The 14340-nt window shown below is 45.4% G+C and overlaps 1 protein-coding gene across 6 annotated transcripts in view; it reads right to left on the reverse strand.

Moving 5' to 3' along the window:
* STAM (signal transducing adaptor molecule) overlaps positions 1-14340 on the reverse strand; it is a 238911-nt gene that overhangs the window by 205875 nt on the left and 18696 nt on the right. For 5 of the 6 annotated variants that reach the window (XR_003941804.1, XM_030199525.1, XM_030199519.1 and 2 more), the window contains exon 2: positions 8952-9036. Coding sequence is in view for 5 of the 6 variants with exons in the window: in XM_030199525.1 (XP_030055385.1) it covers positions 8952-9036 (85 nt within the window). In the remaining variant the exon portion in view is untranslated. Of the gene's footprint in view, positions 1-8951; positions 9037-11964; positions 12055-14340 lie in introns of those variants that run through there. The other variant, XM_030199532.1, reaches the window with a different exon arrangement.

The raw sequence follows: 14340 nt of genomic DNA on the forward strand, positions 1-14340 counted from the left end.
AAAGCACATGGTGTTCCTGGATGCCCAGCCCCCTCTGCCTTCAGTATATGAAATTTCCAAAGCAGAGTGAATAAGAAAGGCCAAAATAACATAAATTTTCCTCACAGAGAACAAACGCCCCCGGAATGGAGCAATAACCAATAAAGGAGGGACGTTATCAACCTCCTGCAATTAAAAACAACATGTAGTAACTCTGATAGCTTGTCTCAAAGTACTCTGATGAGGCGCAATGTCTGTATGCAACATCTGTACAAAACTAAAGTCAGGACAGGGATGGGATCATGGATTCATCTGCTGTGACTAAGGAAAGAAAATTATCAAGGTAAGAACCTAATTTCCCTTCCTTCTCATCAACAGCAGATGAATCCATTAACTGATGGGATGTATCAAAGCACTCCCTAAGTAGGATGGGAACAGGCAACTCTGCGAGCAAGCACTTGCGCTCCCAAAATGTGCATCCTGCCGCGCTGCCACATCCAGCCTGTAATGCCGCACAAAAGAGAGCTGAGAAGCCCAGGTAGCTGCACAAGAGATCTCTTGAAGAGAAAAGTCACCCGTTTCAGCCCACGAAGAGGACATTGCCCTCGTAGAGTGCACATTAAACACTTCAGGCGGAGACCGCCCTGAAAGCAGATAAGCAGAAAGTTCCTTAAGCCAGCGGGCTATAGTGGCCTTAGACGCAGGAAACCCCCGTCAGGGACCTGCAACAGAACAAATAAATGATCAGAATTCCTAAACTCAGTGACTTCTGCAGATACTGCCACAGAGGCCTGCGGACATCCAAAAGGCGCAATTGCCCAAAGGAGTCCGGAAACTCCTCCTTACAAAAGGAAGGAAGAAAAATGGGCTGGTTTATTTATTTATTTAAAGCACTTATATCCCACAATTTCCCACCCAAGGCAGGCCCAATGTGGCTTACAACAATCTACATAAACATACAGCAGGCAAGGTCAAAACAATTAATGTTCTAGAAGTATAATGGGAAAGGACGGAAGTGAGGTGAAGAGAAAGAGAAAAAGCAGAGGTGGTAATAGGACAGCGGGGAAGACAGTTCAGAAGTTAGAGATGCCAGACAGTAGTGGTGTGTACGCTTTGCCATTAGAAAGGTCTTAAGGCACTTTTTGAAGGTAGGATGATCACTAGCTTAGGTAGATCATTCCAGAGATGGGCACTAGTGTAGGAGAAAGTTGATGCGTAGTTCTTTTGTATTTAAGTCCAGAATATACTGGGTAATGGAGTTTAAGTACGATCGTTGCAGACCCTCTGTGTGTTCCTTTGTGGCAAGTTGATCAAGGTGTCCATGTATGCTGGGCTTCACAGTAGATGATTTTATGTACTAGGGCGCAAATTTTAAAGTGATACGGTCTTGACGGGAAGCCAGTGCAGTTTCTCTCGCAATGGTCTTGCACTTTCAAATCTAGTTACACCGTAAATTAGCCTGACAGCAGTATTCTGAGCTGTCTGTAGTTTTTTCAGCCATGGTTCAGAAGAACAGTTGAAACCACCTTAGCAGAAAGGAAGGCACCGAACAAACAGTTACCCCGGATTCCGAGAACTGTAGGAAAAGGATCCCGACAGGAAAGAGCCTGAAGCTCAGGCATCTTCTTGCCGATGTCAATTGCCACTAAGAAAACTGTCTTGAGAGTCACATCTTTCTCAGAGCCCGTTTAAGAGGCTCAAATGGAGATCGCTAGAGCACCTTCAACACGAGCCCCAGATTCCAAGCCGGACAGGGTGACCACAAGGAGGATGGAGACGAAGTGCCCCTTTGAGAAATTGGACAATATCCTGATGAGCAGCAAGGGACAAACTGGAGACTTTCCCCCGAAGCAGGCCAACGCTGCCACTTGCCCTCGAAGGGAATAGTAGGCCAGGCCCTTTTGTAGCCCGTCCTACAAAACAGTCCAGCAAAAGAGAGACTGTCACCAGAGTCGGCGAGATAGGCTTTGAAGTACACCACGCCTCAAAAGTGCGTCAGATCCGAGCATAAGTCGCAGAGGTAGACCGCGTGTGAGCCTGTGAGAGCATGGCAATAACCTTATAAGAACAGCCCTTGTCTCTCAATTGCGCCTCTCAAGAGCCTGCCGTAAGACCAAAGCGGCAAGGATCTTCCATTGTCACTGGACCCTGAACTAACAAGTTCGGAATCCGAGGTAAAGGAAGAGGCGCGTCTACCAGCATCCGCTGGAGATCCGCGACCCACGGACGCCTTGGCCAATCGGGGGGCGATGAGAATCACCAATCCTCGGTGCAGGCGAATCCGAAGTAGTACTCGCCCTATCAAGGGCCAAGGAGGAACACATACAGGAGGCCCGAGGGCCAAGGTTGAGCCAGGGCATCCAACCCCGCCGAGTGAGGATCTCTCCTTCTGCTGAAAAAGCGAGGGACTTTGGCGTTTACGCTTGACGCCATGAGGTCCAAGCCTGAAGTCCCCCATTTGGCACAAATCTGAAGAAAAACTTCTTCTGCAGTTCCCATTCCACCGGGTCAATTTGATGTCTGCTGAGGAAATCGGCTAGCATGTGCTCTGACCAGTATGTGAGCCGCGGACAGCAGCTCTAGGTGGCGCTCGGCCCAGACACGATCTGAGACGCCTCCGCAGCCAGGGCCCTGCACAGAGTGCCGCCCTGACAACTGATGTAGGCCACTGCTGTCGTGTTGTCCAACAGAACTCGGACAGGAAGACCCTTCAGTGTCCTGTGGAAGGCCAGAAGAGCCTGGAATATCGTTCTCAGTTCCAAGCTATTGATGGATCATCCCGCTCCGTGGTGGACCACAGACCCTGAGCATAGCATCCCCAGCAATGAGCTCCCCAACCCAAAAGGCTGGCATCCGTTATCACCAGACACCACAAAGGAAGCGCCAGTGGCATCCCCTGCCGCAGCATGCTGTCGGAACGTCACCAATCCATACTGCGCTGGGCCACAGGAAGCCACCTTAGTCTGCGTTGGTATTCCTGGGAAATCGGAGACCATTGCTGAAGCAGAGCAAGCAGCAGCGGCCTCATGTGAGCTCTCGCCCAGGGAACCACCTCTATGGTGGCCGTCATCGATCCCAGGAGCTGAACAAAGTCCCAAACTTGAAGGCGAGGCATCCACTGGAGCAGGTGGACCTGATTCTGAAGCTTGAGACGCCTGTTGCCATGAAGAAAAACGAACCCTGAAGCCGTTTCGAACCCGACCCCCAAATACTCGAGAGACTGAGAGGGGGGGGGTCAGGTGACTTTTGGGTATATTGACTACCCAGCCGAGAGTCTGAAGAACTGTAACAACTCTGGCTGTGGCAAGTCGGCTTTCGTCTGCCGAATCCGCTCTGATGAGCCAGTCGTCAAGATAAGGGTGAACTCTGATACCCTCTTGCCTGAGAAAGGCAGCCACCACTACCATCACCTTGGAAAAAGTCCGAGGGGCAGTTGCCAGGACGCAAGGCAAGGCGTGAAACTGGAAATGTTGGCTCAATACCGCAAACCGGAGAAACCGCTGATGCGGCGGCCAGATGGGAATATGCAAATATGCTTCCTTGAGGTCCAGAGACGTGAGAAACTCTCCTGGCTGTACTGCCACAATGACCAGAGCGCAGGATTTCCATACGTGTCGTACTCCTAAGGCCTCGTTGACGGCTGTGTAAGTTGAGGGTAGGTCTGAACGACCCGACCCGCCTTTTCGAGGCACCACAAATAGATGGAGTAGCGACTGCAGCCACGTTTGGCGGGAGGAACCAGAGCCACCGTTCCGAGCTTCAGCAAACCACTGCAAGGACTCGTTTACCGCAGCCCGCTTGATGGCAGTGCCGCATCGGGACTCCAAAAACGCGTCTCCCACCGGGGCAGCGAACTCTAGTCAGTAACCTTCTGTGATCAGGTCTAGAACCTACTGATCCGAAGTAATCTTGGTCCACTTCCTTGAGAAAGAGGGAGAGACGACCCCCCTACTGCGGGAACCGACGAGTGGGCCTGCGCCCCATCATTGTGGAGGATGCAACTGAACTCCTGGACGTTGCCTGTACGAAAGGAGTTCCTCTGCTGGAAACGGGTACGTTGACCAAACCCTGCAGAGCACCCCGGGCGATACCTGCGAGCTTCGCAAAAACGTAGCCTGGAAAAGGAGGGAAAAGAAGGACTTTTGGAAGAAGGCCTCGGCCTATCCTCAGGCAACTGTTGGGACTTAGAGTCCCCTAGGTCCTTATCAATCTTCTCCAAATCCTCCCCAAATAAAGAAGGCCCCGAAAGGGTAACCTCATCATCCTTTGTTTAGAGGGCCATGTTAGCCGCCCAAAGCCGGAGCCAAAGAAGGCGGCAGGCAGCAACCGCCACCGACATCTGCTGAGCCGAAGCTCTGACCAGATCATAAAGGGCATCAGCCAAAAAAGAAAGAGCAGAAGCCAAACACGGGCCGATCTCAGTGAGGGAAGCCGCTCCATCAGTGGGCTGCTCAATTGCCTGCTGCAACCAGGAAAGGCAGGCCCGAACTGCATAGAAACTGCAAATAGCCACCTGTAAGTACAGGCCCGAGATTTCAAAGGACCGCTTCAGCGCGGATTCCAGCTGCCGGTCCTGCATATCTTTCAAAGCGACCCCTCCCTCCACTGAGAGAAGTCTTTTAGTCACAGCCGTGACTAACGCATCCACTAGGCATCCCAAAGAGGGCCAACTGACTTTCACTCAGAGGGTAAAGGTGACACATAGCCCTAGCCACCTTCAAGGGACCATGAGGGTCAGACCATTGAGCTGAAATAAGCTCTTGGATGGAAGCATGCACGGGAAAAGCCCGAGAAGGCTTCTTAGTACTAGCCATCTGAGGATTAATAGAAGAGGCAGCGCCTTCATCAGGATCTTCAATACAAAGGGCCTTGAAGGCATCAGAAATGAGAGCTGGCAGCTCGTCACAGTGCAAAATCCAAACCGCTTAGGGTCATCCAACTCCTGTGGCAAGCAGCCACCCTTGACTGGATCATCAGTCCGTGAGGGCCCACCAGACCCCTAAGACTCCCTGAAATTAGATCACGGGAAGAAAAGGGTGAAGAATCCCCCTCAGACGGGGTATTCACTCGTCTACGCTTAGTGTCAGCCAAAAGCTCGGGGGAAGAAATAAAGTCTCCAGCAGACGCTGGGCTATCAAGAACTGGAGGCAACCCAGTACGAAAGGAATTGTCAGAAGCCTCAGGCAGTGCTCTTTTTAACATAAAAGCCTTATGCATCAGCAGCACAAATTCAGGGGAGAAAAACTCACTCTGTGCATCCGCCTCCACATTGGGGGAAGCGGAGGCAATAGCTCCTCTAGAAACCTCGAAACGAGGTGTCCCCCTGTACTCAGACCCCTCCGCAAACAGGAGGGTCGAGTCCCGCGGCGCCTCCAAGATGGCGCCCGCTGCCAACTCCGTCGGGCGGGAAGAATCACCACCCACCATGCTCGTGCCAGCAATAGCATCTAGGCAGCATGTGCTGCAAAGCCCCGCTGCTGATCTGCGTTTCCCACAGTGGGAGCAGCGCTTAACCCCTTCAGCAGCCATCAAATACAGAAAACAAAATAGTGCCTTCGCACCAAAACTTACCCCGCACAGAGTGCTGTCAGCGGGAACCTCCCCGGAGGAGCTGGGCACCACTCTCACCTCAGGAGACCGAGTCAAACGAGCTTCGGTCAAGCTGCACCGAACCAGGAGCTCTGGAGAAAGCCTCTCCTTTTTTTTTTTTTTTACTGTGAGGAAAGTTAGAGGCAGGCAGCCACAGAGGAACTCCGGGAGAAGGGGGAATGGGGTAAGGCAGGGACAGGGAAAACCAAGTATGCCTTTAAAGTGGGCACTACCAGCCACAACACCCCCCTGCTCTACTGGCAAAGCACAGGAGCCACCCCAGGCAGAAATCCAGGAGCAGAGAAAGTGACGCCCACACCTGCTGGGAGATAGAGATATACTTAAAGCAGAGGTGGGCTGGGCGTCTAGGAACACCAGGTGCTTTCGGTGTTCCGATCTCCACATGCTGGTAGGCGGATTCAACCATCAGTTAATGGATTCATCTGCTGTTGATGACAAGGAAGTTTAATTATCACCATTTGTAACCATAGTTTTTTCTTTCAAAGTTTATGAAGATGGTCATCTATAAAACTGAAAATATAATCAATAAGTCTTGACTGACTGGATCATATAATAAATATCAGAGGGTAAATAATCTATTTGATATGGCCCTTGATAACATAGAAATTAATCTCACAGAGAAAAAGGACTTAATTTTATACTACTCCAGAATAATGCATTTAGAAGAGAATGAAACTTTTAAATTCATGAGCATATTTAAAGTTGAGGAGAATAATGAACGGGATTATAGGAAGACGAAACAAAATTCCTCATTTTTATTATATTGGGTCCTGAGGACCCTGTTTTATATTGCTTCAATTACTTGAGAGAGGCGGTAAAAATGGAAATATTTTTCATTAAAGGCTCAAGAAGGAAAACCTTAAAAGATTCAATCTCATTCATCTATAATAATTAAACCTGCTGATAAAAGGAAGGGCAGAAGATATTATTAAAGGGACATACCATCAGTTCCCTATGAGACAAATCATTTGAGACTTATAGATAGTAAAATATATATAATCAAAACTAGGAACATATTAATCAAGATGATATTTAGTGATTTGATAAATAACTTTACATAACTGTGATGCAATATTTCTTAATTAGATTTTATATGGGCTTCTGGCTCTTGACATTTTTCTTAATTAAAACTGGATTACTGTCTATCAGACAGTTTCACATCATTGTGTTTGCTGAATGTGATAACCATTTCCAAAGGGCATACCAGCAGATTCCCTTATAAGGGTAGCCATGAAAAGCATACTAGGGAAGATCACTTCCAGATACACAGTATACAAAATGAAGCAAAGGCAGCTGAGATACCCAAAGCACGGCAATATTTCTTCATTAAGGGTTGTAAACAATAGTTTAGGCACACATTTATTTCAATGCTAGCTCCTTGCTCCTATAGCTAATGAGAACATGTAATATACCTCGTGCCACTCGCAAAATGACAAGGATGATTTCTAGAACTTGTCACGGGTTTGTAATATGCGAGTTTTTAATTTGTGGGGATAGGATATTACAAGAAATGCAGAAAAGAGTATACATTATACTGGAATACTTCTATGATCTATGTATGCTACCTGAATACATTTTAACTTTTACTTTTAAATAAGAAACTGACTAGACAGCTGTATGGGAATGGTGTTGGCAGGAATCCCCGCAGGGACAGATGCAGGTCTTGGAGTAGTGTAGCGGCACGCCAGCCTACCTACCTATGCTACCCCACTAATGCAAAAAAACCTGAAGATGGTGTTGCATCAGGCGGTGGGACAGAGATCGCACTCGCCAAACCCTGGTGCATTCTTGTGGTGGACTGGCAATTGGCGAGTGTGACCTCCTAGCCCCAACCCGTGACGCAGCGCCATCTTCAGTTTCTTTTCCTGCACCAAAAGTTATCATCAACATGGTCTACTGAGACTGAATTGGGCGGGTGTATTGAGTGCAGCTTGCTGTCTTTACCATTCACTACCTTCCAGTCTGCTGGGAATGTCACTCTGGAAGATGGTAAGTTATATAAATGGATGGCCAATGGAAGGAATTCCAAAATATTATGTTTTTTTTTTTTTTATGGGACGCTGGTAGGGTACTTTGGAGATGTACTGCCTGTTAATGATTTTAAATGTGTTGTAATTTTGTTCTGTGAGGGGCATCTTGTGCTTTTTGTATTGTATGCTGTGTAAGATAAGGCAGTTAAACTATATAAAGAAAGAAGAATGAAAGGGACTTTCGATTTAGCACACTTTTTTTTCTAGTTGTAGCTCAAGCAAATTAGTTTCATATACAGTAAATATGGGAGGTGATCCCAACAGACAGGGGTGGAATTACTGAAGACATTCCATGCAGGCTTTCTGAAAAATACCATATAGTGGTTCTTTTTTTAACGTACAAAGAGCTTATTGGTTTTGTTTGACTTAACACACTAAAACTGAGAAGAAAAACATTCTGTAGCCTTAGATTTTTATGTGTGAAGGATTTACACTACAGGCTCTGTGACCTCCCGTGGTTTAAGCTTTGTACTGAATTATCATATAAAATACATTCTTGATTTTTTTTTTAATCTATTTTTTTTTCTTTTTGCATTTAATTGCACAAAACGATAGCTGAATTATCACGCAGCTTATATGAGCAGGGACAAGCTGTCCAGCACATAAAAGCAGTGAGCTCCTCAGTCCTATCTACCTATCTTGGTGTGTGATACAAAGAGAAATTCAGCATATAAAGCAGGAACAGCAGCTTTGTGCTTGTTCTCACTTGTGTGTGCTAACCAGCTTACTTGCAGATGGCTGCATAAGCTGTAACTATAATACCAATTTTAAGATTAAAAAGAATTAAGGAAAATTTAGTGAAATACAAGCTCCTAATCTTAAACTTGTCATGCTACTTTGGTAGGAAGCAATATTGGTTTCAGCTGTTCTCTAGGGATACATTACATGTACAGTAGGCATACAACAGATGATAAATATTTCTCTCTCGGGCTCTCTGAGTAAGCTTGATGTATGGCACAGCAATTGAAATGTTACGAGATCTCTACATTCCTTTCTCCTTGATCCCCCATAAAACATGTACAAATAAATATGCTTATGAATGGGATCTCATGTTAGAGACATTTGCAAATGGCTAGGAAAGATATATAAGATGGTTTGTTATTTTACCAGAAGTCGGGTTATTTTAGTACAGGCAACGGGCGGGGATGGAGGAGATTCCAGCAGGGACGGGTGGAAATGGGTGAAATTTCTATCCCCGTGCAACTCTCTAGGCTGGACTAGTAAGCAATTAGCACAGACCCTTAATGGCTTACTTCCATTTTCACAAACAAAAAGAGATGAGGATTCACACCTCTTTTATTCTTCTTCTTACTTTCATTTTCATTCACTTACCCTGTGCGTGATTGCCCAACTTTATCACACAGATCCAAAATGAGGCCCCAGTCCTCAGCAGTGTTCATCTCACTGGTTGCTTTCTCTGAAAAAAACAAAGTATTTAAGTAAACACAATAAGAGAAGCATACAACATACACATCTCTAACCCTTTTCTTAGTCTATAACAGCAATTAACAAGAAAAGCAAATGTATTTGAAAACAACAGACCAAAGCATTTAAGAAGAAATTGGGTCTTACCTGATAATGTTCTTTCCATTAGTCCTTTACACTATTCCAGAACTTGTGGGTTAGTCATGTCCATTGACCAGCAGATGGAGACAGAGAACAGACATAAACTGAAGTATATAACCCTAGCCTGCTAGACGAGCCCTTCTGTATGTATTTAAACAAGGAGTGGGACTGGTAGACAACAACCAGTTAACAACCAAGACCAACATTTTTTTTTTGTCAACCACCTGTAACAACCTGTAGAACAGGGTTGCCAACTCAACGGTTTTCCCACGGAATTGGGCAGGATTTTTGACCTGCCTGAAGACATTTGCCAACAGTTGCGGGTTGCAACTTTTTGGACAGTGTTTGTTTTTTTGGGGGGGCAGCTGCTATGGCTGGTTCCTTCCGGCTCTCTTTACTGTAACCCCAGTGGTGTGCTGGAGCAGGCTCTCACAGGCTCGCAAGAGCTGGTTGTTAAGTTTTTAAGAATTTGGGGAGCCGGTTGTTAAAAGTAGGGTCCTCCATGGCTACTTTAACAACTGGCTCCCAAAATGTGGGCTTGGGCCCCCTGCTGAATTCTCTTTTACTTTGCTGGTGGGAATGCTGAGCCCTGCCAGCCAAGTAAATAGACTGCTCCCCGCTCCTTGTTTCCAGCTCTGAGCAGCAGGCTGGGACTTCTCCAGCATGTGTGAGAAGTTACAGCATGCTGCTTAGAGCAAGATTTTGGGAGAGGTGGTAGTCCATTTATTGGTTGCCAGCAAAGGTATGCCTAGCGTGCCTGCACGGAGGGAGGAGATAGAGGCAAGTGTTGCTTCCCCCCCCCCCCCCCCCCCCCCCACCTGGCCACCCCTGGCCCTTCCAACTGCAGAGCTGACTATGTCAGGAGAAAGAGCCTGTTGTTAAAAATTTACCAGCACACCCCTGTGTAACCCTATTGGTCAAATTTGGAGCCAGAATGAGGCTTGGTTCATCTCAAGCCTCATTCTGGCTCCAAATTTGATTAACAGGAGGGCGAGGTGGGTGAAGAGATCATCAGCTTATGACAACTCATCACACTCTGGAGGAGGAGCAAGGCAGAGAGCAGCACGTCATGGAGGAGAGCACTTTGAGAAATGTAGCATGTGGTGGAGCAAGGACTGGAGGATGGAGGCAGCCAGGGTAAGCTGAGCAGCATATTCTAGTGCATATTGTGTTGTCATTGCAAATAGTATACCATCTCTATAACATTATACCAAGAGCAACTCAAATGTTATCCTCACAGTGTGTGGTTGCCTTAATGTTTAAACTTCAATTAAATGGACCTCAATGCATCCACCCTTGGAACCAAGAGACCCCATTAACAAAATAAAGAAGTAGTATACTATGGGGCTCATTTTCAAAGCACTTAGACTTACAAAGTTCCATAGGTTACCATGAAACTTTGTAAGTCTAAATGCTTTGAAAATACGCCTCCATGCCATACTTTGTATTGTTGTTCAAATATTTTTACTGCTCTAATTGCCTTTTGCTCATGTTTGATCTATTCTTACTGTACAGCGCCTTGAGTGAATTCCTTCAAAAAGGCAGTAAATAAATCCTAATAAATAAAATAAAATAGCTTATTCTTTTTTTTTTCTTGCTGGTTTCAGGAACTAGCTGTTAAGCCTTGCTTCCTAGACCAATGGGAGGAGATGAAGGAGTACACGGGCTGAAGGAGACAGGACTCTGGAACCTCCAGAGATGACCTCCTGAAAGGAAACTGTCCGGTAAGCTCAACTAGGAGAAGTGGCCTATCAAGAGTACAGGGATAAGCTATGACCATCCACCTGCTGGGAAACAGAAAATACTGAAAGGCTCAGCTAGCAGGCTAGGGTTATATGCTTCAGCTCACTTCTGTGTTCTCTATCTCCACCTGCTGCTCAATGGAAATGACTAACCCACAAGTTCTGGAATAGTGTAAGAATGATATGGAAATTACATGTATTTCCCTAAGAAATTGTAAATATCTTAGCAAACAAAATTTAAAACCCAAGAGATGAATTTCTCATGCTTAACCAATACATATTTTCTGTATAAAATAAGTCATATAGAAAGACTTTTCCTACTGGAATATTAAGGGGTTATTTACCAATAGTTTTCATGCTTAATGTTGTTAAATGTGTATTATATGCTGAATGAACTAGAGGCAAATAAGGTGAAATTTGGTCACACCTGTTAATTCCCTTTCCTTTAGTCTGGGTCTATCATTCTGAACTATTTGGGTTGTTATTCCCACCTACCAGCAGCAGGAGAAGAAAACTGGCCTGAACGCTATCTTTGTCTGCTTCTTCTAGGGCCACTGCCTGACTTCTGGTGTCATCCTGCTTTTTGACATAGGCTACCTCTGTCACTTCATCTCACATCACTCGGATTGCTCCCCACCCCATCCCCCTGTAGCAGCTAGAAGGAGCTTTGCCAGCACCAATCTCATCACCTGAGTTTCTAAGCAGTTGATGGACCAAAAGGTCTCCTAGGGGGTCAACACCCCCGAGTCACTCTGCCAAGAAGTGGGCTCTCCAGTTAAGAAGACTCACAACTATCCAACCGGGGGAATCCAGCAAAAAAAACCTTTCCCGGAAGGAGATAAAAATGGAATTGTCCCACCAATCCAAACTGTGCCTCATTTTGGGAGGAAGCAGCAGACAGTGGTCGAAATCCTGGGAAGCTGGATCTCACTGGGACAACAGGCCTGATTGAAAAGGATGCATATGGTCCTGACCCCAGGTCACCACCCTCCACGTGTTGCTGCCATAGACCCCAAACATTGAAAATAGTTCCAGACCTGAGGGGCCTCGAGGTTGCACAGGCTATGTTTCTGGACACGCAATTTGTGTATGCACTCCTTTATAAGAAAGGCCGCTTCCAGCATCATGTCAAAGCAGACTCACAGGTACTTCAAAGGTCTGAAAGGAGAAAATTGCCTGGTTCACCATCCAACCTAGGCGCTCCAAGAGCAAGATGACCCAAGAAGCAGCCCTCATGGAATCTTATACAGAGTAGACCCGAATCAGCCAATTGTCCAAGTAAGGATGAACCCAGATCACCTGACAGTGAAAATGGACCACCGTCACTACTATCACCTTGGAGAATGGGCTGTTCAGTGCTCCTTATACAAAGGGTAGGGCTGAAACTGAAAAAGGCACTCCAGAACACACAAAAAAAAGCATATAACACTGCTGGCTCTCCCTGATTGGAATATGAAGATAGGTCTCCGAAAGGTTCAGAAAGGTCAAAAACTTGCTCAGCCAGACTGAGGTAATTACTGGGTGGAGCGTCTCCATCTGAAAGTGTTGGACCTTGAGAAAGGCACGCCTTTGAGCCCTAGGATAGGCCCAAAGGATCCCCTTTTCTTTGGGGCCATGAAATAGACACAGTAATACCCCAGTCCCTGCTTCACAAGCAGAATAGGCTCCACCAACCCCAGATCTAAGAGATGCTGCAGTATGAGCATGATGGCTTGCTGCTTTGCAGGCCACCAGCAGGAAAGCATGAACGTGTCAGGTACTGCACAGGCCAGCTCCAAGACAGTCTTGCTCGACCACCTCCAAGGTCCACTAATCTGAAGTGATGTAAAGAGGAACAACCTTCCTCTTATCCATGCCACCAAGGGGCTCAGCATACCCTCACTTGGCATACCCAAAGCCTCTGGCTGAGCCAGAGGGTCTAGAGTCACCAGCTCGTTTGTGGCTACAAAAGGGCTCCAGCTTGATAGATCTACTCAAGCTCAGAGCTGACCAAAACCGATGCCAGTTTGAACAGAAGCAATTATTGCCCCTCAAACAGGCCTTAACTGAATGCGGCCCAACTGACAGCCTTTCTGGCACAACTCGAGGAGCCGGAGAGGGTGAGCCTCTCCTATGTCCTTGCAAAATGCTGTCCATAGCACTGTGGGGTTTTACGTGGTATCTGTGTAAATTGATTCTTGTCTTAAGCATCTGACTGTAGGTACCATTTTGCAAGAACAGAGCACTGCATCAATGACTTTATGGTGAGAATATTAAAAGGTCAATAATGAGCTGAACTTACTTAAACACACTAACTTAATAAACGTGCAGTGTGGTATCAATTCTTTTTTTTTTGTTTCTTATTTTCAATTCAAAGTGGAGAAAAAGACCTCAGCAGTCTCTGTGTGGCGATACTGTGCTCAATGTGCTCAAACGCCAGCATTCCTTAGACTCTATTGTAATCATTGGTCTCAAAAAAAACTCCACTGGTAACGGGGCTCTCCATTTCGCTATGCAATTTAAGCTTCCTCAGGGGGCCAAGTAACTATTGGCAAATCACAATACCTACAATCTTTTTGTTTTGGAAAATATTAAAGGAAATTTTAAAACAATCCAGGAAAATAAAACCTTTGAAATTAAAATGATGAAATATTTTTGACAGTATCAACAAGTGAGAATGATAACTGTGGCTCTAACCAATCAAATACAACAAAATATTTTAGAGTCCAGTATGTTTACAAGATATATATTACTTGTATTATCTAAACGAGGGAGAGACCTCAATACACCCGGACACTTGTTTAAGTTTTAGCTCTTCAACTGGGGTTGTGATGTTCATCATTGGTCTATCCCCCATTTCCTGATTTGTTGCAGAGAGCGACATACCGGGTCAGATGAAATGTGATCATTAAAAGTGAATGACACCATCCTTGGAAAATTTGAGTATGTCGATGCATAGCCCCTGAAGAAGCAGTTAAAGTGAAACGGGTCTGGCCACCGTCGGGTGATAGCTAAGTGCTTGACTATTTACTATATCTATCTATATATATATATATATATATATATATATATATATATATATATATATAAAGAAGTTTAATATGCAGAGGCATTTTGATGAGAAATCGAGAAAAATAAGTGATAATAGACAAAGAGAACTTATGTTTTAAACGTGAAGAATTAAAATAAAAAATTAATTTTAGATAAAATTGTAAAAAATTAACATCAGAAAGGGGATAGACCAATGATAAACATCACAACCCCAGTTGAAGATGCTAAAACTTAAACAAGCGTCCAGGTGTATTGAGGTCTCTCCCTCATTTAAATAAATACAAGTAATATATATCTTGTAAACATACTGAACTCTTCAATATTTTGACATATTTTGACACCCATCAAAATGGACTTATCTGAGTTTCCCCATCATATTATAA

The sequence above is a fragment of the Microcaecilia unicolor genome, chromosome 1, assembly GCF_901765095.1.
Source record: "Microcaecilia unicolor chromosome 1, aMicUni1.1, whole genome shotgun sequence".
Classification (NCBI taxonomy): domain Eukaryota; kingdom Metazoa; phylum Chordata; class Amphibia; order Gymnophiona; family Siphonopidae; genus Microcaecilia; species Microcaecilia unicolor.